This window comes from Cyprinodon variegatus, unplaced genomic scaffold (genome assembly GCF_000732505.1).
Source record: "Cyprinodon variegatus isolate N-32 unplaced genomic scaffold, C_variegatus-1.0 Scaffold115, whole genome shotgun sequence".
Lineage (NCBI taxonomy): Eukaryota > Metazoa > Chordata > Actinopteri > Cyprinodontiformes > Cyprinodontidae > Cyprinodon > Cyprinodon variegatus.
The window spans coordinates 1,208,906-1,233,574 of NW_015150568.1; the positions used below are offsets into that span (position 1 = coordinate 1,208,906).

The following is a 24,669-nucleotide window of genomic DNA, read 5'->3' on the forward strand; positions in this document are numbered from 1 at the left end:
ACGGAGCAGAAAAGAAAGGTGATGTGCTGGAGCATCTTGATGTTCCACACAAGTTTAATCTTGCAAATCTTGTTTTTTTTTTTTTTTTTTTTTTTGTTCTTATGTTTGCTTGTTTTTCTTTTACAGCAAAGAAAAGAAAGTCAGACAAGGTGCTTTTATTCCCTCCTGCATAAATATGTTTGTTTTTGTTTTGTTTGTTATGGAAAATATGAATAAAGTAAGAAATTTCCATCTGGACTAAATATAATCACTTTTCTTTGTTTCTTTTTTATCCTCAGAATCCAAATTCACCAAGAAGATCCAAATCATTTAAGCATAAAAGCAGTAAGTAAACATTTACTACTATTTTTGTAATCATAAAAGTTAGATAAAAATATACGATTACAAAACCTCTATTTTATTTTTCTTAAAAACTTCAAATTCACAATTACAGTAGACAAATATTTGATTCAAAAAGACCTTCATACTGAAAGGTTTATAATTAAAAGGTGTGTACCAGTTTGACCCTGACCAAGTCTGGGTTTTATACTCTTGTGAAAAAGATAATAATTGTCAACGACCCCAAACTTTTGACATTTTTCAGGAATTTATCAATCGCAGATTAGAAAAGTACTGGAAAGATAATTTTAAATTGTCAGTGAAACGTTGCCCAAAAGTTCTTTAAATGGTGTCTGTCTGCATGTTCAGCCCGTGCTTCTGTTTTTTTATCTATTCATATTCTGAAGTAAAAAAATACAGTCTGTATGGAAAGTTCTAGAATTTACACAATATAAAATAACTTGAAAATGGCAAACTTTCTACAAATTTTTACACCCATCATGAAATAAATTCAAAATAGCATTTTAAGACAAAGAAAGAGGGTTGTTTATATTATAGCATAGCATAAGATGAAATGTAACATAAAGGACAGAGCTCCATTACAGGGGAAATGTGTTCTATTCTTTTCTGATCTGGATAAGAAAGAAAATGGAATTAAAGTGTTTCAGTATTAATTGTATTCTTAGATTTTATTTCCATCGCAATCTCTCAAAGTCATATTTCTCAATCCTCCCATTTATCTGTTTGTTTGCCTGTCCATCCATTACCCATTTATCTATGCTTCCAATTATTGATCCATTTGTCCAGACATCCATCCATGCATTTCTCAGTCTGTCCATCTATCTCCCCGCTGCTTCAGTAATGTTTGTAGTTTCCCTTTTTAAATCCCTAACCCTTACAGAACTATCTGCACATGTCCTTATATCTTAAAGGTATATTGGAGGATGTTCGTTTTCCAGGTGGATCATCTAAATAAGTGGTCCTCTTAATTGTCAATCATTCTGGTGATATGTTCACGTAAGGCCGTCCTATGTGCTCGTCCCCATTTTCACTGTTTTCACCTAACCCTATGCTGAGAAATACCTGGCTGCCCAGAATTACCTCCCCTCTCTCACACTGAAGGACTGAAACAAATTGAAATATGAATGAAAAGAGCTTTTAAACATATTATTAATGTTTTCATATTTCTTATTCATGGATGCCCTAAAATGTATAGTTTTGGTGGACGGATAAATTTGAATGAATATGATTTTTACTTGTATAGAGACACGTTTTAGTCGATGAGCTACAGTCAGTGTCCGATGAATATGTTCTCTGCTCAGTGGATAGCAATTTCCGCTTTTTCTATCGACACCATTCCATATCATTTCTGACAAATCAATAAGAATATGTTTAAAATTTCCCCCATATTTCAATCTTTTTTCCCATCAATATGCAAGAGTTTAGTGCGATGCATGCTCCTGCGACAGGGGAGGTATTCCTTGGCATCTATCTGTCTACCAAAACTCTCAATTTTAGGGCACCCATGCATAAGAAATATGAAAACATAATATCTTTAAAAGTTCCCTTTTCATACGTATTTCAATCCGTTTTCTCATCAGCGTGCGAGAGGGGAGGTATTTCTCAGCATAACATGGTGGTGAGTCTGACATGGTGTAATATTGCAAATCCTCTTTTGGAAGTAAGCTTGTATGAGCGATGCAAACAGCAACTTATAAACAGAGCATGCACGAGGAGAAATGGGCTTGTGCATGCTCTCACACACGTTTAGTAAGGTGTTCTCTCTCTGGAGCAGGTACAGGGTTGTGTATGTGTATTTTTTTTTTAAAGTGGAGAGGGATGGTCTTTTCAAAAAATCATGAAAATCCTCCATTATATCTTTAAAGTTAGCCTACAAAGGGTTCTAGAAAAGTCTAAAATGACTTTGAGCTCGAACATGTACAGAAGCCCTGATGAGCTTTGGAATTCTCAACTAGCTTCACCAGCTCTGCCTTTTATCCAACTGTTTCACAGGTACAGCAAGTAAGACCAATCAAGACAATGAAGCTCATGCAACGCCCAAAGACTCGTACATTGCCTCTTCAAGGCCTGTGGGTAGGGACAGGGGGTAATCTTTAATATGGGTTTGCAGCTGATAAACAGCATTTGTTTTTATTTTGGTTGATACACAGAGCTGCTTATTGTGCAACAGTTTGCATTGTAAGTAGAATGGAGGAAGCAGTTAAAATCTTAATGTGGACTGTATCTGTATGTGCAGAATTACTTTTTAAAGTTCTCGGTTTTACTTAGATTTTGTTAGTTTTAAATACATTAGTCCAATGTATGCCACACCCTCTAATCATAATGACAACCCAGCCAAAAATGGGTGAAATGTCTTTTTATTGCAGAATCACAGCTATAAATATTGCTGAAATCAGTAAAGAAGAGTTTTTACTTTGTAATCCATAAATGTCTATTTCTCTAGGGTATATTGTTCACTTTAACCACTCTAAAAATGAGATGGGCAATAAAACAACTTTAATTTAAAAACAGAAATGTGTTGATATCCATAGATGGAAAAGTTGAAGGTTTGTTTTGCTACCAAGGAAGATAAGGAAGGGAAAAAGTTTCCAAAGCTTCTCATCAGAGAACTTCGGCATCTTAGTGGCTCCAAGCCTCCATAACAACCATTAGAGACAACAGGCTTTTATGGAATCTCTTATCAGGAAATCAAATGTATTCAGACCTTCCATCACAAGTGTAAATAATCAGTTAAATCCTGGAGGACCTTTAATTGGAACTAAGGGTTATGGTCAGATTAGGCTGAGCTTCTCAGCAACAAACACTGAGTTTGAATTGAAGGATAAATGTGTAAGAAATGGCGTCATGCTTACTGTTAGGCACAGGGACAATCATTGCAAGTTTTAAAATGAAAAATCATATTTCTTTAATCAATTTTTTTCCTAAAAACTAATATTTTTGCTACTAGGATTAAAAATGGATGCCTTTACATAAATATTTACCAGTTTATTAAAACTTATTTTAATCACTGAAAAAGGATACTTGTAGGGGACTTTGTTTCTCTGGTTTCTGCACCAAAATAATCTTCTTCCCTCTAAAAAGTGTAAAACGTTACCATGTTAAATTCTACAAAAATGTATGCAAGCCTGTTTCTGCCACATGAAAGTTTAAAAAATGCTAATTAGAAAGTCATAACTATGAGATTCAAAGCTGAGATGGGGGATCTGGAGTCAACAAGTCATCTCTTTGTCATGTATTTGTTCTTCCCAGCTACTGAACCAGGTGAGTCCAATCTAGTTTAACCTGTGCAGATTGGACTCACCTGGTCAGAACAAATACATGACATAGAGATGACTTGATGACTCCAGATCCCCCATCTCTGATTCAAAGTCACAATTTCGAATCTCAAATTCATAATTATGAGATATTTGGCATTCAAACTTATGTATCTTATAATTAATGCTTTGAAACTCAAAATTATGACTTTGTATCTCATAATTATGGCTTTCAAAGTCGTAATTATGTCTCAGTATCTCATTATTATGATTTTGAATCTCATAATTATGACTTTGACAGTCGTAATTATGAGATCCAGTCATAATTACGACTGTCAAAGTCATAATTATGAGATTTAGCCCGAAATTATGACTTTGTAATGACTTTGTAACTCATAATTATGACTTTGAAAGTCATAATTATGACTAACTCATAATTATGATTTTGTGTCTCATAATTATGACTTTCTATTTGGCATTTTTTGATTTTCATGTGGCGGAAATGGGCTTCCATAAAAATGTAGCCTCTGATGTGATTTTTATTTTACACTTAGAAAATTACACGATTTAAACAAATCTTTTTTGCCAATTTACCAACTGTTGCATTTATCCTATACAGTTATTTATTTTTCAGATTTCCCGCTAGCAATAATTAGATATTGAATTATGATGCACAATTAGTCAGATCTTTAATGACAATACTGTTTTTCATATGCTAGAAACAAATGAGTGACTTCCTGCTTTTTATTTCTGCACAGGCATGATGGGTCCTAGACGTCGTATAGAGAACCAGGAGAGTCCCCGCATGCTGATGAAAGACGAGGCTTTCTCACAGTAATGCACTTGGCCGCAAACACACCTTGAACTGTGCAAATGAACGCGCACAGGCAGAGAAAACAAGGGAAAGGAGGAGCGCCTCAGCTTCGGTTCCTAAAGTCGAGCCGGCTGACATTGACCTTATCGGTGACATTTGTGGTGTTTGCTGCTCTGCAGGAGCAATCCTGAACTCTCAATTTGTTCTTAATGGATCTGTTTTAGTTTTAATCACAGAATCATTGAACCAAACAATGTTTTCCCTTTTTTTTTTTTTTTAAATAGTGAGTATCGTGTATAATTTCTCTGCACACCTTAAGAATCAAGGAACGATTCATTGGCTGAGTGCAGACAGTTGTATTTAGTGCAAATATCTGCACACATTGTTTTTTTTTTTAAGAAAGAAAAGATCAGGCTATAGGTGAGCTGAAATCTCTTTTGTTTTTTTTAAAGTAAATTTGATTATTTAAGAGTTGGTGTCAAAGACAATCATTAAAAATGGTTTGTCTTTTGTTTTCCCATTCTTCATCAGGGGTTGTAGATTTTCAGTTCACAATGTGAGCAGCTCTGTTTTTGCTCACCTGAGGAAAATGGTTTAGAAATGTCCAGTAAATAAACCTCTAATTTTGGAAACAGGCAGGTTGCCTGCAGGAAGCAGGTTTCTTTTGGTTTGTCTTTCAGTGGATAGACTCTGCTTGTTTTTTTTAGCATTCAAATATGTCTCTGTATTATGTTTACATTGTAAAGGGCCACATATGTCCTTGGTGTGATGTGATAGTGTAAATATTCTAATAGTCCAATTGCTGCTCTCATGGCTCAGTTTGTTTTCATCTGTCTAGCATAATAAATGATTTGTAACCTGTCAGATGGCTCTGTAATTGTTTAACTAGAACGTAGTGACCAGTAGGGGGCATCCCTTATCACAAGAGCTACACTAATCACCAATTCAGTCTGGTTTTGTTTTGAGACATCTCACTCCTTTGTGGCTGTTTAATAAATGCAAGAAGATTCTGTAGTTTTTCAAAAATAGATAAAAGATTCTGTTTGTGTTTTGAGCCCAAACCTCATCCTCTTCATCTTTTTTGCAATTCTATACTTGGTTTAAAGAAGGGTTATGTTCTGAACTGAAACTACATGCAGGGAAATACTTGAATCAAACCTGTTCTTCAAAAGACCCTAGACTGAGAAAACAGACTTCCAATTAGATGATAACCCCAAACATACAGTCAGAGCTTTGATATAATTGTTTAGAGCAAAGCATTTATGGTTTCTATTAAGGTTTAGTCCACGTGTGTCAGACCTCCAGTCCTCGAGGACAGGTGTCCTGAAACTTTAAGATGTCTGCTTCAGGATACCCTCAATTATATGGTCCATAGCAGGACTTTGCAGAGCTTCATTTTGGCTTTAATTAAGCCATTTGATTCAATTATGTTTAACCACAGACGTATGTAAAAGTTGCATGATACTAGCCCCTGAGGACTTTAGATTGACATCCCTGGGTCACACTTTGTCAGATTTGTAAAATGTATTTTTATTGATGCTCTCAATGCAATCCGTCAGCTTGTTTAAAGCTGTTAGTAGCAGACCCTAAAAGACAGATGGAACTCCTGGAGAAAGGTGGTTTCAAGTCGATTATAGAAAATTGTAAAACTCTAACCAACACCCTATGGAAGACCAATGCTACCATAATTAAAAATAAATACAAAAATAAATAAATGCTCCAAAAATAATTAAGCATACAATTAACCCCCCCCCCCCAAAAAAAAAAAAAAAAAAAAAAAAAAAAAAAAAAAAAAAAAAAAAAAAAACAAGATTTGCAAGATTAAACTTGTGTGGAACATCAAGATGCTCCAGCACATCACCTTTCTTTTCTGCTCCGTAGGACCAGTCGTTATCATTGACATCGTCATTATCTTCTTGGTCACTCTCTGATTTGTTATTGGTGTTGTTACCAGTAACTATTCTGTGAAACAGTGAGAGACGAAACAAGCAACAACTGGAAGTGAATTACAGCTGAAAACAAAACACAATTCATTGTGAAACCATGTCATAGTTTTAGTGCTAAAATATATTGTTGAATGTACAACTCAAATTCTACATGTGAATCTCTCTGGATACACAGTGGGGTAACTAAGCCTTTTAATGAGACACTTATAGAATATATCAACAACCAAGACAATGCTAATTTGAGCTTCCCGTTTTCTCAACAGACCTGCGATTTGCTATGCGGCTGCTGTTGCGTCCCATCCCGAGACATTTCTCAAGGTGTGGGGCGAAGCGGGAGGCAGCGATGCTCCGGCTGCAGTTGGGACAAACACACTCCTTGTTTTTCCACTGGTTGTACACTTGGCCAAACACATCCAGGCCAGGCTGGTCCACAATTTCTGAAATAGGTACAAATCAAGCACTTTGAATAAATCTGCAACAAAATCTCACCTTAAAGATTTTAGGAAAAAGGCTGCTTATAATCTAGGAATATTTATTTGTTGTGTGTTTTCTGGCACCATTAAAAATAAATACATCAATCTTACATTAGTGTTATCCTGTGTGCAATTATTATCTGACCTGAATCCTTTTTCAGCCATGGTTTTAATTGTTCCAGCTGTTTAATAATTGAGATAATTTTGGCAAGCAAATTTTATTTTTCTGTTTTCATATCCCGACTAATTAAAAAAAAAAAAAAAAAAAAAACACACTGTCTTTCCTATCTTTAAGAAGAACTTGGAAGAAGAAATGGCCTTTGTGTCAAATCATTTTTAAATATTAGGTAAACAGAAAGTCATGGAGGGACTGTTAAAAGTAAAAACAAAACAAAAAAACAACAATTACATTTGGAGAGTAAAGTAAAAATGCTTAGTCACGGATTTCAAAATATGTTGTACAACTGTTTTTGTATGTGGTATTTCTTTCTGATAACATTATTTAGGTTAAATAATGTGATCAGTAATAAGCTCGGATTTTCTTTAGTTTTGTAGGATAAGATTATGCCAATGCAATTTATACTTTATAGCCTCTCAACTGCAGTCAAAGGTATTGCAAAGAATTTTCGCGAATTTTGTAAAAGACCCTCTCCACTTTAAAAAAATGCACAACCCTGTACCAGCTACAGAGAGGGAACGAGAGCTCTCTGCGCAAAGCATTCCGGGATGTGTCTGCCTATTTTGATGCCCTCCTTTTCTTCTCATACACTTCATAGACACTTCTTCTCTTGTGACCCTCAGCCATTTTCAAAGAATCAGGGTGAGAAAGGTGAGCTTCAATGACTGTCTGAAACCGTAGCTCAGCACAGATATACACCTGGAAGTGCACATGGGCAGAAAAAGATAGCTAATAGCATGTGGGTGTCCTTGCTTAAACACATCACCAAAATGATTGAAAATCAGGTGGACGACTTATTTAGATGATCCACCAGGAAATAAAAGATTGTCCTCTATACCTTTAACGATTAATCGATTACTAAATTAGTTGACGATTATTTCAATAATTGATTAAACACAATTAGTCCGATTAATTGTTTCAGCCCTAGTTAATATTATACTTTAATGTTTCATTTGACAGTCTCCTATATTCTGAATATTTCCCTTTAAGAAAGGGAAAACATTATTTTTTCCAAATAAGGGAAAATAAATTGTCCTTACCAAAGTCCCTCATGCTTTCTTGGTCCGTGTCATCCAGGAAGAAATAGCCCTGTTTCACAGCCCGGTGGACCTCAAAGCAAAGACCCAGGCATGCATCCTCCACCAGGTCAGACAGGATGTCCTGAGCCAGGGCCTGCCAGGGAGGACATGTGTTTCTATTCATAAGGAACTCTGCAATTTGTCTGACGAGTTTTATTGTGATGTGAAAAGTATTTACCCCATACTAATTTACTTTTTTTTTTCCTAATCTCACACATGTTTGAGATATAACCAGAAATAAATTATTAAAATTATTGCAAAAACATTTTACTTTTTTTTTTTTTATAAAAAGGAGGAAAACTTTACAAACTTTATGTGCTCCGTCTTTCGTATTGTTAATCCATTGTTAGCCCTAAGGATTAGCAATCTGTGGAGCTTTAGATGTTCTGAGGACTGGTGACCTCCTAGATGAGCTGTCAAATTGCTGTTTGAGTAACTTTAGTAGGTATTGCACTCCTTGAACCGTTTTCCAAATGCATTCATTTGTGAAGAATGGCTTGCTGGTGTATCAAAGCCTTAGAAATGGCTTTGTTATCCCTTCCTGACAGATGTTGATGGAGTCATATTTCCTTCGGGCCGAATTTATTTAGACTGAGTCATGATTCGTTGCTTTTGGAGATTATTTATAGATTATGTTTTTAAAATATCTTGATGCTATATTATCAACCACTATTCCTGGTCATACATTTAAACAAAAATTTTTGTTTTTCCACTCTTAATCTATGACAAACTATGGGAAATCCTACATTTCAATAAGTTGGTTGGATACATTTGAATTGAAATGAGTGAAATTTTTTTGCTTCCATTTGCGATATTACAAGATTTTGGATGAGCTGATCCATTCAGGGGCGGAGCTAGATGGGGGCCAGGGGTGGCAATGGCCACCCTTAGCCAATCATTGGCCACCCCTGTGGCCACCCCTACCATTTGTTCCCTCTAATACAGATGGTGGCAGCAGTAATACACTCAAGTGGAATATTCAAAACATTACAATTTTTTGTGGTTAATTATACACAACAATATACTTACATCAAATGTGATAAATACAGAATTCATGCTCTTTTCAGAACTAGATTTTGTGTTATATTGGGTAAAGAGAAAATGTGTCTCTGTAAGTCATTTGGGAGCCTTCAGTGAAATCATAGATAAATAACAATTTTAATAAAAAGTTATTATATCATCAATTGATGTAGATATTAGTACTTGGAAATATCAATTTAATAAAGAATGTTTATTTATACAAAGTAGGGAATTAATGACGATGGAAAAGATTTACGCCCCAGATCTTAAAACTGAAAGAATTTTATCTACTATACCTTTTATTTAGAAAGCACGAATGTTTAAATATATGCGTTTACTTCTTAGCAAAGGCTGTACGAAAGTAAATTTTGTCTTTATTTAGAAAATATGGATGTTTTGCTCGTTAATTTTCCTGTTAGAACAGTGGAGATCAGAAGTCACGGATTAGCGGACTGCAGTTCTGATCCGGACCCACCTGCTGGCTAATCTGGACCCAACCTGATTTAAAACATTTAGCACACGTTGTCTGACAACAGTGTCTAAATGTCACTTGCGCCGCTTCTCCTGTTACCCCGAAATCCCTCATCCTCCGTCTCCGCTCCGCCCCACAGCGCTCCAGACCTCCTGCTCAACGCAAAGCCTACAGCCTCTGCTGTTCCTCCCATATTGCTGCGCCTGGCTTATCCTCGGAGCTCGAAGAGAGCATGTGCGATACCATCATTAAATTTGTAGGAGCAAAACATGCAGAAATGGACACTTAATTTAATATTTAAAAAAACCCAAATCAGCATCCAGCATATGTGCGGTTTCTGATGGAGATGAGAAATCTGCATCCTGGTCTGTTGAAGTACCAATAGTTTGCATCCAATCTTTTAAATAAACGGTGTTAGTTTTTAAAAAATCTATAAGAATTATGCTCTAATTTGTTGTTACTATATTTTAATTTGACAACCCAGAACTTCTTGCTGTTTTTTTCCCTGTTTGGTGTGATTGCAATAGCTGATCTTGACCTGGCCGGACCGGAGCCTGAACATTTAGAGTATGTCTGGCTAAACCTGCTGCTGTGAAGCAGGATTCTCCACCTTGAACAGAATCAATAATAAATATCAATCCAGGCTCAAAATGAGCACCTTGATATGTACTTGAGAATGGCTTTGTCTCCATTCAAACCCAGGTTTAAAGCCTTGCAGGGCAGCCTAAAGCCCACTGCTCTCATTAAACCAGAAAAAAGAAAGAAAAATAACAAACAGTCACTTCAGGTGTTTTATAAAATATGTGAATTAGGAAATTGTCTATATACCAAACTGAATGATTATTGTCCTCTACTTCAAAGAACACTTTAGATTTTAAAATGGAAAAATGTTAGCCTGGTAAACAAAATTAAATGTGAGATTAAATGTGTTATTTAGTCTGGCCCCAATTAATGAAATATCGGAAGATTGTTGATGAGAACAACCCGTTGATTTTCAAACCGCTGTCTGTGCCTATTAGCCAACGCTCTGACCAATGAGCGCAGCTCACTGTGACGTAGTAAGCGCGAAAGAAAGCTGGTGGGGGAGTGTAAACAAACAGCATGTTGGTAAAACTGCGAATTCGTCCTTCTTAAAAATGAATGAGCGTAGAGCCTCTTCCTGCTAGTCTAATCATTCCAAAACTGATTCCAAAGCTGCGTCAAAAATCGCCATCAGAGCCAGCGGTCCTTCACACACAACTATGCCGAGAGAGGGCCGCTGCAGACGGGCTGCAGTTAGCCCTGGCTGCCGTTAGCTTCACATGCTACTGTGTCGTGCAGCTTTGTCGTCCCGCCCTCAAAACCCCGCCCGCATCTCTGCTTTGTGATTGGCCCGTCAGTTCTAGGGCCTGGGGCATTGATCGAGGTTAGTCCAACACGCAGGCAAAAATTATTTTGGCCTCTGGCGGGTGGGGCTAGTTTACTAGGCTAGAAAAATTTTCTATTTTTTAATTTAATAAGTTAATGTATAACTTGGATGCATAAACAACTCATTTTATTTCAATGTTAAATTCTGTTTAAGGTAACAGATTATAATTAAAAATGTTTCCAGACCTTTACTGGTTGATGATTTTCTTTATTCGGACCCCGCTGATTTTTAATTGGTTTAACCCCGCTTTCGGCCACCCCTCAGTGTACATTGGTTATTACCTGGCCACCCTTATAAAAATGTTCTGGCTACGCCTCTGGATTCATTTAAATTTAAAGAAGATAAAACCAGGCAAATGTTTCTTTACAGCACTATTATGTTTACAAATTGCAGCTTTTCCTGCAAACTACCTCCAGCTTGCTGTTGTCCAGGCTGGACACCGAAAGCTCCTCCATTTTCATTTGCCAGATCCACCAGATGAGCAGACGTTGCTGTGGTCATGCTGTAGCGCAGCAAGCATTGGCCAAACCTGGGCTGCAGCAGGAGAGAAGCACAGTTAGCAGCACAGACACCACAGTCACTCACTGGGAATGGGATGCAGATACTCACCACTGAGCAGAGAGTCGCTTAACACACTCACAACCTGAGAACAAGCACACAAAACAAAACACAGGCTATCAGCAGAGTCCAAACACTGCGCTGCTTCAACCATTCAATGAAAGGAGCTTAGCTTGAACCTGGACGAAAACAAAGAGCGGCTATGAACAGGCTGGAGGTGCCGACAATACCAGGAGATAAACAGGAGGAGGACTGCGTCAACAGCTAATATGGCTACAAGGGAGGTGGGCAAAGATGCACAGCAGGGGGTCTTAAAAGCAGCGACACAAATATATATTTTTAATTGCTTCGCAGTTAAAGAAACATCCAACGGTAGCTAGGCAGCACGTCCCTGAACACACCACTGCTGCACTGCGGCTACCCGCCGCCCTGTTTGCTCTAAAATAACCCGCCAGCGAAAATACTGCTTTTATTTCCCAAAATAAAACCTTCTCCGCAGGGATTATCGCAACCACGTTCCCATAAAAACCTTAATTAAGTTTATTTACCTATTTCGACAGGCATCCATCTTTACTGGAATCAGACAGAAGCAATCGATCTCTGCGCTAGTTCCACCAATTCCCTCCTGTGCCGCACTGATTATCTTGCTGCCTTCATGCTGTTTTTTCTCCCCCCCACCACCGAATAACATAAATATAAAATACATGGGTGTTTATTTTTTCATGTACATGGTTAAAATTCTACTTGAACAGCCTAATTGAAGACATGTATGTTCAAATATGCACTAATATTCAACAATATCAGACAGAAGCAATGGATCGCCAGTCTCATCGATGCATCCCTTGTAATTATCACAGCACAGTCATCCTGTTCATAGTATGTTCAATTCAACTTGCCATTACATTTTTTAAATACAATTTAATCAGGGGCGAAGCTAGATGGGGGGCCCCAATCATTGGCCCCCCCTACCATTATTTCCCCCTCTAATATAGATGGTGGCAGCAGTAATATTCTCAAGTGAATATTCAAAAATTTGAAATTTTTTGTGGATAATTATACACATCAATATACCAACATCAAAGATGATAAATATAGAATTTATGCTCTTTTCAAAACTAGATTTTGTGTTATCAGGGAGTCCAGTGAAATCATAGATAAATAACAATTTTAATAAAAACTTATGAAATAATCAATTTATGTAGATATTAGTGTTTGTAAATATCAATTTTATGCAGAATGTTTATTGATACAAGTAGGTAAGTAATGACGATGGAAAAGATTAAGCCCCAGAACTCAAAACTGAAAGAATTTTATCCACTATACCATTTATTTAGAAAGCACGGTTGTTTACTCTAAATATATGCATCTATTTGTCAGCAAAGGCTGTAGGAAAGTATAGTTTGTCTTTTTTAGAGAATATGGATGTTTCGGCCACCCCTAAGTGTACATTGGTTAATGCCTGGCCACCCTTATAAAAATATTCTGGCTAAGCCTCTGAATTTAATAATTTGATAAATTTAAAATTGCGTCATGATAACCTTTAAAGTATAACAAAAAAATTATAATTTTACTGGTTTGGAGCCTTTTTTACATTGGAAACAAAAAGTTTTATAAAACCTTACAATGAGCATATTAAAATGTGATAGAGCATTTCTACACTTATAATACGATAGTTATAAGATATATTGCACATATAAAGCACAATCACCACGTGATTTTTAGGCAAATATAAACTCAGATGGTTTTATGCATAATTTAAGTCAGACTATGGATTCAACTAAATATTTGTATTAAGTTGTACTTTATTGTTCAAAATGCTGAAGGTTCTCAGTCATCCATGTCATAGTCATTCCATAAAATTAGAAAATAAAAACGATCCACTGGACTTTGTTTCCAAGTTTGAAGACATTTCGCTTCCAATCCAGGAAGTTTTTTTCCCAATTCCTGACATTTTGAATTGAAAAAACTTTCTGGGTGGGAATCGAAACGTCTTCAAACTTGTAAACAAAGTCTAGTGGATTGTTTCTTAACTTTTTGGGAATATTGTTGAAAATTTTTGTAATACATCCACAACATTCAACTTTCTGTACAACAGACAGCTTAGGCTTCATGGGAAAAAATTTTGTTTTTAAGGCATGTACCAGAGACAGAGATTAAACAGAAATTAAGTCTCAGAGTTTTCTTGGCTTCTCTTTTCCTCATTTGCTTATACTCCATACGCTTGTATAATTAAAGAAAAACAATAATTTAGCATAATTTAAACTCCACAAGCCAAATTAGTATTGCAGCCGGACATGTGCTTTCCTTCCTGAGCAGTGTCCCAACCTTGTGACGATTACTTCTAGCTGGTAAAGCACAGTTTGAAGAGGAGAAGTTGTCAGCTTATAGTGGGAACAATAATCTTTTCTCCAACGTTTTACCTGAAACCTGAGGATGTCCTAAAATGTACAAAACACTCAAACTCACCGGATCTCAAACCAGTGGGGAACCAAAAAAATATTTTCACCACAAACATTTATGACGCCCTTGCAGACACACTCACAAAAAATAAACAAATTGAGCCATTTCTTTCAAGAGATTAAGTATTCTAAATGCTGGTGCAGAAATAATTCAGTGAGGCACACAATAAAACGGTTTTGAATGAGGAAGTTATTACACATAAATGACAGTGTTGTAAAATAAGATAAATGAAAATACGAAAGTGTAGGAAAAAATTATTGGACTGGATTGTAGTGTTATTTAAATATTAAAACATTTTATGTAGAAACATTAAGATTAAATCTTCTCATAGGAAAATAGTTTAGATCAACTTTAAAAGTTTTAGATACACATCTGACATATTCTTGATGTGGTCATGCACCATTTCTTTCCCAAATGGCATATTTGTCCCAAAGGTGTGTACAGCCATACCATATGAGGCAGTTTTCTTTTTTATTTTATTTAACCTTTATTTTACCAGGAAGTCCCTTGAGATAAAATCTTTTTCGAGGGAGACCTGGCTGATCAAGAAGTTTATGCTATGCAGTTTGCTTTCTGTATCTGTTAAAAATATACATTTGTACATAGAGATCTGCAGATTAACAGATGTTAATGACCATTTGTCGAGGTCCTTTTCCTGCTCTAGAAAAGTTTTCTATTATGATGCTGATCACAGTTTTTCCATCTTACTTTAAAGAGGCCACTTCTTTTTACTCTAAATATGCATTATTTTCATTTAGAACTACACAGTATCCCGAGATCTGGTAATCTTCTGCGGTTCAACTTTAAAATAGTCTTTAATTTCATTATATATATATATATATATATATATATATATATATATATATATATATATATATATAAATAACACACACACACACAACCCAGTATCTTTAGGGTATTTTTATTCATTCATTCATTCATGCCCCATTCTATTAAAATAAAAACATTCAAATGCCTTCATGTGATTTTTTTTTTTATTTATCACATCCATTAAAATAGCAATTCTTCTTTTTTGACATTCTCAAAAACCTATTATAAAACATAAGTTGTTCCGTTGAAAGAATTTAAACCAAGAGAGTTCCATAAAATAAAAAATAACATTCTAATTTTCCTCTTTGACAGCAGATATTTTGACAGACAATTTGAATGCAGCTTTAAGTCATAGCAATGTGGATACAGTCAGGAACAGCCTTAAGCTATAAAACATAGCGTAAGTCTTCACAAGTAAACGTGTCATGTAGCGAACACCCGACCCCAGAAAAGAGAATAGTGTGGCTTTATTCAGCCTTCTAGTTGCATTTCTTTATCCTATGAAATTTAGCTGGTGATGCGTCTGAAAACCTAAGCTTTCCTTTTAACTCTATTCCAGTGTTTGTTGTTGATCAGCTCTGTTAGCATAACATCTCAAACATCTCGCCATCCTCCTCCTATGAAAGGGAAAGGCATAATTAGCATACTGGTGCAAACATCACTGATCATACAGACCTTTCATACGAGCAGCCCCACTAATGATGCATACAATACATTTGAATAAAGTCATATTTTAGGATGTTAGCCTAATTTCAAGGAGAAACACTCAACATTCTGGCCTTTGATCTAAGCATCATAAGTGGGGGTGTAAAAAAAAAATATTAAAAAACAGAATCCACATTGGTATCAATTGGCGGCAATTCTTATAAAACATATTCAATTCGTAATTTATACTTTGGATGTACAGCTAAGCGTGTAATCTTAGGATCAACAAGTTATTTAATTCCAAAATCCCTAAAAACTGACACAAAGGCGATGGGAAAGCTGTCTTTAAGAGCTGAGGGATCTCTGAATGATGGGGTGAGATTCGGCAAAGAGCAATCGTTAGTGATCCCCCACTGTGTGCACCTCAACTTTGTAAAGTGGAAAAATACAGTGTAAAAAGGATAATAAAATAAATGTAAGTAAATGAAATTTGACAGATTGAAATTATGCAGCTGTAATAAAAGATCAAATAAGCTGTGGAAAAAAACACCAGCTGGTTCCACGTAGTTGGGACTTGTTAGTGAAATAGTTTATCTACTAATTTATGTTAGGAACCATCAGCTTTACCTCACAATAGCTCCAAATATCTTCTTCATTTTCAATGCTGACATCACGCATGACTTCATCCTCTGAGTCCTTTGTACCAAAAAAATAAAGAAAACAAAATTACGAGTCGATTTGGGAAATTTTCTTTATTAAACATCTCTCAAAATGTCCCCATCAGCATAAAAACTCTATTTACATCCCAACTTACTGAAGGTTGAGACTGAAGTAGCTCCTCCCTGTCATACACCCTTTTTTTCTGGGCATCAAGGAATTTCCGTTTCTGCAACACCAGATTTAAAATGTATTCCCAAAAAAATGAAGTTCAGAAGCCTTAGAAACAGGAATTGTGAAACACTTACTCTGGGGTTTTGTTCTAAATATTCAGCTTGCTGTTCTGGGGTCAGCGTCTGCACAGAGAGGGAAAAATGGTCAATCTACTTCCCAGAACATTTTAGAAACCCAGCGTGAAGACGGACATTTTCTAAATACCTTGAACCACTTTTTCAGGTCATTTGAGTATTTTTCCATGTTTGCTTGAATCTGTCCTTTGTAACGTTCCTTCTCCCTTATAGGGAGCTTCTGCCACAGTTTCTTAACTTTAACCATACGATCTGAGTAATTGGAAATTGTCTCCTTCAAAATCTTCATCTGATCTTTGACAAAATACACATACACAGACCTGAAAATATAGAATAAAAAAAAAAAATTACTTAAACTGAATCTTTTAAAGAATATTTATGATAATTAGCTTTTTACTTACTGGCTTGGCATCTTGGGCTCGCCTGGCAACGCCCTCTACACAGAAATGACAAAAGAGACTTTAGGACTGAGTAACGTCGGATAAAAAAATGCAGAATAGCAACCGGCAGAGCCTCTTCCAAAGTATTCATACCCCTCTAACTTTTTATTTATTTATTGTACTTTGAAGATTACGGCTTACAGATTGTTTACAATATGAACAACGGTCAACAGGTAAAATGTCACCCTGAAATTCATCTCAGCTCAAACGACAACTTTAAAAAACAATATCCATATGCAGGGAAGTGACACATTTCTTCATTTTGTAACAAAGGAAACCTTTAAGTCGTTATCTTACCAAAGACTTCTGTAACTTGATTCCTCTTTTGATGATCCGCTCGCTCTCCATCGCATCAAACCTCTAAGGACACAAACAAAAAGTCACACAAAGGCTGTGCACTATATGGTGTCTACGGCATTTTAAATGAGTGGATGAAAAAGTAGTGGGGTTGAAATTTCCCACATTGGTGGTCACTAGACAAGCAGATTTACCCCAGAATGCCTCGCAAGGAGAGCTCTAATCGCAAGGTATTATGGGATTTGCTGTCACAGCGGCCCGCTGTCACCATTGGCTGTCGTTACACGTCAGAGGTGACAAATAAAGATGGAGCGGGCACCATATGGGGAGGCAGATTTATGTGACCAACAAGGAGCGAAAAGTAGTGACCAGCTGTTCGAACGGTCAGTTAACCGAGTTCACTATAAAGTCCACTATATAGTCCCTGATCTATATAGTGATTGAGGGGTTTAGAGGACAGGCGGACGTTCTGACTCAGCCAAACTCTGCCAACAACTCAAGAAAAGTCTCTTAACTTACCTCCAGATGTTCCATCAGCTTGTTATTATACTCAATATTCATCTGAAACAGTAATAAAAAATGTTTTTGTGTATTTTTAACAGCTCCTAAGAAAATACACATTATATTTTTAAACGTACCTCTTTACAGCGCGTGTTGTACTTCTCCTTCTCCGTTTCACTCAATTTTTTCCAGAGTTCGCTCATAACTTTGAACGCATTTGCTTTAGATGAAGACTTATGCTCTTCAGTATATTCCTTGAAAAACAGACTCACACCGTTTCTGAAGAAATAAGAAAAACAAAGAACATTAGACAAACCCAGAGTCCTTAATCAGCTACTTAATTTATCTGCAAATAATGAGGAAAATAAACAAAAAAAAACTGTGGCTCAGTTCTACATGGACCCAAACTTAGCTTTCAACATTTCAAAATATTCCTAAACGACAAAATATTTTGACTTTATGCAAATCAAATACAACATAAAATGAGAAAAGAAAACAAACAAAACAAAAGAGAGCTATATATTGCAAACTGTGTTAGAAAAGGAACCTATAAGTGTAAGGAAAAAAAGATTAAGCAATCAGCTGCAATCTTAAAAAGACCCTTTAATTGTTCCTAATAGCTGCTTAAAGGTGGATCCGAGTAACGACACCAGGAGCAGAAATCAGAGTGATATCAAGTTTGGTAAATCAGGGAGAAATGATCACTTACACTTTAAATGGGTGTTTTTCAGCTCTGCATTGTGGCTGGAAGGATTTTAAATAAAAGTTATGCAACATTTATACCTTTCTACACTAAGCCGGCTATTTCAAAGCAGATTTTAATAAAACACTCTCCAGGCAGATGATGCAGGTTTGCAACAGCTAAATCCCACTTAGCTAATTACTCTACATCCATATTTTAAGAGCCTTTGTTACTCAGAAGTACAACAGAAGGACTTAGTTGTGCATTTGCAACAAACAGTTTCTCTCCAGCTCACCAGATGTCACTGCTGACTTACTTTCAGCATAGCTGAGTCCTTGGTGTCACTGTAACAGATTTTCTAAGCACCAATTTCATGTATCACCACCAATTTCCATTATTTTGAAATCAATACTACATAAGATGAATCATGACTGTGTATAGATATGACACATGCCAATTAGTAGATTTTATATCCTATGGGTTTTTCACCAGAGACATCTCAATTTCAATGTTGTGGATTCACAACGTGTGCCCAAACAGGTACCAGTGGATGCTACATGCTTTATCTACTAGTTTGCCTATATTTTGAGCAACAGTTTAACAGAAACGTCCTTCTCAAGAGGTTTTGAGATGTCGGTGGAGAAAAAGTTTGAGAAAAACTTGTCTCTAATTTTATGAGAGAATTTTTTTTTTCGAATTTTGTTTTGTTAATTTTTGTTTGTGACATTCAAATAAAGTTAACGTCCATATCAGATTCAGTCTTCAGTGCTAATTTATCACTCCGGGCCACTGTTGCAAATCTGCAACATCCCAGAATTCATTGCATGTGAAGGTCTCTCTCAAAAAAAAGTCTGAATTGTATATGATTACCCCATATGGTCATTTTCTCCAAATATCAACTACAACTTATTTTGAGCCTGAGAGGGTTAATAAACATTTTTACAACTGAAATCTATGTTTTAAAGCAAGACTTCTTCAAATAGGAGGAGCTCGTAACTTGAAAGGATACTTACATTTTTTTATTGTCCAAAAATTTCAAATTAGCCCAGTAAATGTGTTCCAGGAATAATTTTTTTTTTTTTTAGAAGTTTAAAGTGATAGACGGACATTTGAAATGACCCTAAATGAGCTGGGTAATAAATAATGACCCATGAACAGCTATTTTCTGTGTTTCCTCTGTTAACTGTGACTAAAGCAATAAGTGGATGAAATAATAATAATAATAATAATAATAATAAGTGTATACTATGCTTTAGTTCCTATTTTCTGTTCATTCATTTCGGCTACTCAGGCTAAATATAATGTTTTCTAATACACCAATAAATGTCTCAAATAAGTGAAAATATTCACTTAGAGGGAGTGAAAACTTATACTTTCAGCTTTTTCCAAGATCCCAAAAAGGTAAGCTTTGCAGGAAACAAATCAATAAACCCACATCAGAAAAAATTTTTTTTTACTCGTTCTTGTAATGAATGTAACATAAACACAATGACACCCTTAAGAAAAGTCTGATGTTTTTTAAATGAAATAAAGATGCAAAATATAAGGAGAGTTGCTTACATTGGTGGTTTTTTAGGCAGACCATCTTCTTCCTATAGAAAAAGTGACAAAAAGGTATAGTTTTAGAAAAGTATGGACAGCACCTAAGATCATCTGCAGTTGGAACTGATTAAGTCCGCATTTACATTTTTTATCCAGTAAATCATGCAGGCAACATGTCCTGAATGAAAGTCTTACATTTAAATAGGATTTATTTTTCCACAAAGTTGTCCTAACTGGAGGTAGGTTGTTTTTTTTACTGAAAAACAAAATGGTTCACAATATAAATTTAGACCATCAGTTTTGCTAAATCAAACTTGCAGACAGGGATTTTATTTTATTTTTTTTTACCAAAAGTTATGCATCTCTCTCCTGTATTTCTTGAGTGCAAGGACGTGCTCCTTCTTATTCTGAACCTAGAGCATAGAGTAAAAGAATCCGTTACATTTTCAGCCATTCTGCTCTTTAATTTCATTATATTTCAACTTCTAGATGACTTACCTTCTGCTCATCTGGGAGTTTGTCATACATTTTGAATGCTTTCTTTGCAATCTTTGAAAAACTCAACTCAGGTTTTTTCTGCTTTATCAAAGAAAACTGTTTCCCCGAATAGACTATTCTCGGATGAGGAGGGGGTTTGGGGAACTCTGGGTAGATCTGCAAGAAAATCAAAAGTAGAAATCATGACAAAGAAGCAAAACATGCTGCTGTTCAGTTCATTTTGGGAACTGAATCAGTTCCCAGATTACAGCAGGATAAGAACTTGTAGTTTTAGATCTAAGGCTGAATTAGAGCAGACTTTAACTGACTTTATTATTTCATAGATCAGAATATATATTTTTGTGTAAAAATGGGATCCATTTAGACCATGTAAATGATTTCAGTTTTAATAAACAAGAAACTAGTTCCACAAAAAGCATCACATCAGCATTACAAGATTCTGGCACAATCAACTTAAAAACACAGGATTTCTTATCAAAGAAAGATGTTAAATATTACCAGGTTTTTATAAATCAGTAAAGCTATTCTGTTTAATTCAGACCTGACACAAACATGCACTCTCAACGAATGGGACTGCACTAACAATCAGATGTTAAAACAATGAAAAGTGACCATTTTCAGAGGTGGTCTGAGATGCTTTTACTTGGATCAGTTGGTGAACATTCTTGACTGTGATCTAATATGAGAACTATAATGATATACCTCTCAATACCAATTTTAGTCACCTGCTGTCAGTACTGCTCTTGATCATATGGTGAAGCTAGAACGTATATAAGTAGAAGAAATGCGCAGGATGGATCACGCTTCCAGACAGATCGGGTAGTGACAAACAACACAGGTGTGGCAGATGTACATCCTGACATGTCTCAGAAATAAATGGAAAGTTGAGTTCAAAATTGAAAACAAAGGAATTACATCTAAAGTAAGATTTTGATAATTTCAATAGATTTTACATTAAGTCTTGGAGCAGCTTACTGAGAGGCGTCGATTTCTGACTTAATCATATGGGTCACATTTTGGGGACAGGTTTAAACTGGACCTGAAAATCAATTTAAGAGCAATGGACACATTGCACATTGGACATTTACCTTTCTGTGGTTAAAAGGATCACAAATGGCCTCTTCAGCTTCGGCAACGAGCTCTGTGAGGCTCCGAAACTTGCGCATCTAAACAGAAACAACACATTTATCACACTCCATACAGTGAAATGATTTTTTTTTTACTTATTTTAAGTATATATATTTTTTTAGGTGTGTCTGTGCTAGATTAAAACAAAATAGTGTTGAATATCAAGTGGAAAGATTTTTTTCCCCCCAATATTACAATGTTCTTTTTTTTTTGCCTGTGTAGCCAAAAACCTTCAGAATTTAAATGGCCAGAAAATAGAATCTAGTTCTTATTGAGAAATGTATCCACTAGGGCCAAAAAACAATTAATCGTGATTAATCGATTATTGAAATAATCGTCAACTAATATAATATATCGTCAACTAATATATATATCGTCAACTAATATATATATATATATATATATATATATATATATATATATATGTGTGTGTGTGTGTGTGTGTAAATAAAGTTTCAATAAATTGATGTCATGTTACCCAAAGGGGGCAATGTAGCTCTGTTCATTTCCCTCGTGAGTTATTGTTTTATATATGAATAAGTTTGATTTAAATTCGTGATGAGTTGACCGTTTCCATGTAGCTCACCTTCATCATCACACTTTTCCACTTATTCTGGCATTCCTCAGGAGAATAGGGAGGAAACGCTACTTTATCCCAATCTACAGCAGAGAGAGCGATACGATAACCTCTCGTCTTCTCACTGTCTGGGATGTTGCTTCTAATAGAACCAATGAGCTTCAGGATGTTTGCAGTGCTCCACTCTATAGCCAATACACACATACAAGGAAAATAATCGGTTAATATTGATTTAACAAAAGAGTATTTTCATTTTCCAATTCAATTTACTCACCAGAATTTGCATCCATTTCATTTTCACTCATTTTTAAACCAAAGGGTCTTTCCTTTAAAAAGTTTTAAAAGTGTTAAAACACGTAGCTGAGCTAGTAAGCTTAAGGAGCAGATTAAAACCTCCAGAAGACTGATACCATCCACATGTCTCTCGTTACAGTTCTGAAAACACTCCTAAGGGTACTTTGCTCAAAACCGGAACCTTGCGGTGGGAAAGTCCAATCAAAACGTAGAACTGATAAACGTCACCAGAGCGCTAAAAAAATTAACCAATAAAAAGTTGTTTCTTGTTCTACTAGTTTATTAATGGTTGGCAAAGCACTGTAGAATGAGCATAGTCGCCACCTACTGGTGTGGAATTTGGCTTATCTTGATGTAAATTCCTAAGTCCTAAAAGATTAATTATTTTGCTTCCTTAAATACTGTATTTTCAACCGTCTCGTGTATCTGCTTTATTGCTTACCTTTTGACGTTACAATAGTGGTCACTTTCCCACATATAATGTAGTTACATCCACATCTTAATCTTGTTCCTCCCTTTTCCTTTTGATCCTATAAAAACTATATCCCTTCCTTCCTACTTTTATGCCAGCCTTTCAGCTAATGATAAATGCTGCCTCTAATTTACTATTATAGAATGTAACAATTTTAGATTTGCAATCTTTTATGTATTTTCCTTTACTTCCATTGAGCTGATACCCATAAAATACTAGTTAATCCCATCCACTTTATTTTGAATAATAAAAAAAAAAAAATTAATTCCTTCTTTATCTTTTACATTAAGGTTCATTACACTCATCCATTCACCTGATTTATTTTATACAATGCATCTTTGTCTTAACCGATCTGACAGGCTGTGACAATCAGTAGGGATTTTATTCCTTTACTTTTCTAACTTAAATTATAAAAAATAAGTATTCATCATTGTTATGGTTTTAAGAGTCAATTACCAGTAAAGAAAAACAAAAACAAAATATCCCCCCAAAAAAGACAAACATGTACACTGTTGCAGGAAACAAAAATGTTACACTCCAACAAGCAGGAGCTGATTTAGCCTTTAAAGCAGTTGGCCCCCTGACAGTGAATATTTTAATAAAACTGTTTTCAAAAGAATCAAGGATGTTCCTTTTCGGAACCTTTAAAATAGATTTGTAATTCAGCACTCCAGCTCATTACCTCATTTTAACAAAGGATTTTCAAAGTGGACTTAAGATGCGTCTTCTTTGCTTTGATTTGTTCTGTAGTTTATATAAAAACACTTGGTAAAATGACTTTTTGCAACTTTAAAGAAGAGTATTTCTTCTCCCCCTTGAATCTAATGGGACATCCAGGACCATTCAGCTGGAAAAGCAAATCAAAAAGAATAGTGTAAAGAAAATGATTTTATTTTTACACTGAGCATAGTAGCGGACAAATCTATAACATATGACCCAATGAACAACACAAAGATATATATAAATAAAATAAAGTCCAGATAAAAAAGCAAAGAATATTAACCATTTGCATCTTTTTTTACCTTTCATCTTTTAGGTATCTTTTTCAAAGCTTCATTAAAGGTGTTCACTTTAATCTGAAGTTGATTAACAATCTGAGAACAATGTCAAGACTACAGGCTTACAGGTCCACAATGGAGACATAATTCTTTCTAAAGAAAGTCTACCAAGTGGGAAATTCCTTTTTCCTTCATTGCATCAAGTCCATCCCTATATTCCGATAGCGCAGCCAGGTCTCTCAGCAGGTCAGACGATCTTTGGTTACACAGAGTCCCAGGTTGTGTTTTCTTTGGGCTTTCCATGACCGAAACCAGTTCATTGATCATTGTTATGGATTTAACAAGGGAAAACCTGTCTGTTATTAATCATACATGTCAAACATGTCGCTGCATTCTTCCTCTTCTGACTCTTCCACCTAATGATGAAAACATGATAATCAAACATAAGGAAATTTATCAGGTAAATTAATTAAAATGCATTTTATACATAAATAAAACAGGTATTTCTATTTATTATACAACCTTTTTTCCTCATTGTGTGACAAATTAGACTCAACGTTAGTAGTTTTTAGATCAGAATTATTTCTATTCAATAAATGCCATAATGGGAAATATTTTTTTTGTGATTTCAGGATGAAAACGTGAACTGAAAGCAAGGAAATTTTCAACTGTCATTTAGCTTGGGAAGGATACGGTGTCTGTGAACAGCTGGGAACATGTTTTATTGCAATATACAGGTGCTGGTCATAAAATTAGAATATCATGAAAAAGTAGATTGATTTCAGTAATTCCATTTAA

At 35.5% G+C, this 24,669-nt stretch overlaps 4 protein-coding genes across 4 annotated transcripts in view; 1 reads left to right on the forward strand and 3 right to left on the reverse strand.

Annotated features, from left to right (window-relative positions):
• The window catches only part of LOC107085077 (ataxin-7-like protein 3), a 5,344-nt gene extending 787 nt beyond the window's left edge, over positions 1 to 4,557 (forward strand). Inside the window, exons 2-6 of the mRNA XM_015375222.1 lie at positions 7 to 18; positions 127 to 149; positions 279 to 324; positions 2,332 to 2,412; positions 4,352 to 4,557. Of these exons, the coding sequence (XP_015230708.1) occupies positions 7 to 18; positions 127 to 149; positions 279 to 324; positions 2,332 to 2,412; positions 4,352 to 4,431 (242 nt within the window). The 3' untranslated portion in view covers positions 4,432 to 4,557. The remainder of the gene's footprint in view (positions 1 to 6; positions 19 to 126; positions 150 to 278; positions 325 to 2,331; positions 2,413 to 4,351) is intronic.
• Positions 4,558 to 5,980: 1,423 nt separating this feature from the next.
• On the reverse strand, positions 5,981 to 11,938 carry LOC107085078 (ataxin-7-like protein 3). Its single transcript, XM_015375223.1, has 7 exons — positions 11,721 to 11,938; positions 11,593 to 11,626; positions 11,394 to 11,517; positions 8,045 to 8,177; positions 6,619 to 6,790; positions 6,235 to 6,369; positions 5,981 to 5,993 (listed from the first exon to the last, which is right to left on the reverse strand). The coding sequence occupies exons 3-7, from the start codon at positions 11,442 to 11,444 to the stop codon at positions 5,981 to 5,983; spliced, it is 504 nt and encodes a 167-aa protein (XP_015230709.1). The 5' UTR covers positions 11,445 to 11,517; positions 11,593 to 11,626; positions 11,721 to 11,938.
• A 3,294-nt stretch (positions 11,939 to 15,232) lies between these two features.
• On the reverse strand, positions 15,233 to 22,573 carry LOC107085082 (putative upstream-binding factor 1-like protein 6). The gene is made up of 16 exons (XM_015375229.1): positions 22,382 to 22,573; positions 22,117 to 22,292; positions 21,491 to 21,568; positions 20,403 to 20,558; positions 20,253 to 20,317; positions 20,100 to 20,160; positions 19,923 to 19,954; positions 17,818 to 17,959; positions 17,699 to 17,740; positions 17,180 to 17,242; positions 16,844 to 16,878; positions 16,573 to 16,762; positions 16,443 to 16,490; positions 16,292 to 16,363; positions 16,105 to 16,173; positions 15,233 to 15,449 (listed from the first exon to the last, which is right to left on the reverse strand). The coding sequence occupies exons 1-16, from the start codon at positions 22,410 to 22,412 to the stop codon at positions 15,414 to 15,416; spliced, it is 1,296 nt and encodes a 431-aa protein (XP_015230715.1). The 5' UTR covers positions 22,413 to 22,573; the 3' UTR covers positions 15,233 to 15,413.
• Positions 22,574 to 23,547: 974 nt separating this feature from the next.
• LOC107085069 (nucleolar transcription factor 1-like) overlaps positions 23,548 to 24,669 on the reverse strand; it is a 16,425-nt gene continuing 15,303 nt past the window's right edge. Inside the window, exon 16 of the mRNA XM_015375213.1 lies at positions 23,548 to 24,287. Within this exon, the coding sequence (XP_015230699.1) occupies positions 24,234 to 24,287 (54 nt within the window). The 3' untranslated portion in view covers positions 23,548 to 24,233. The remainder of the gene's footprint in view (positions 24,288 to 24,669) is intronic.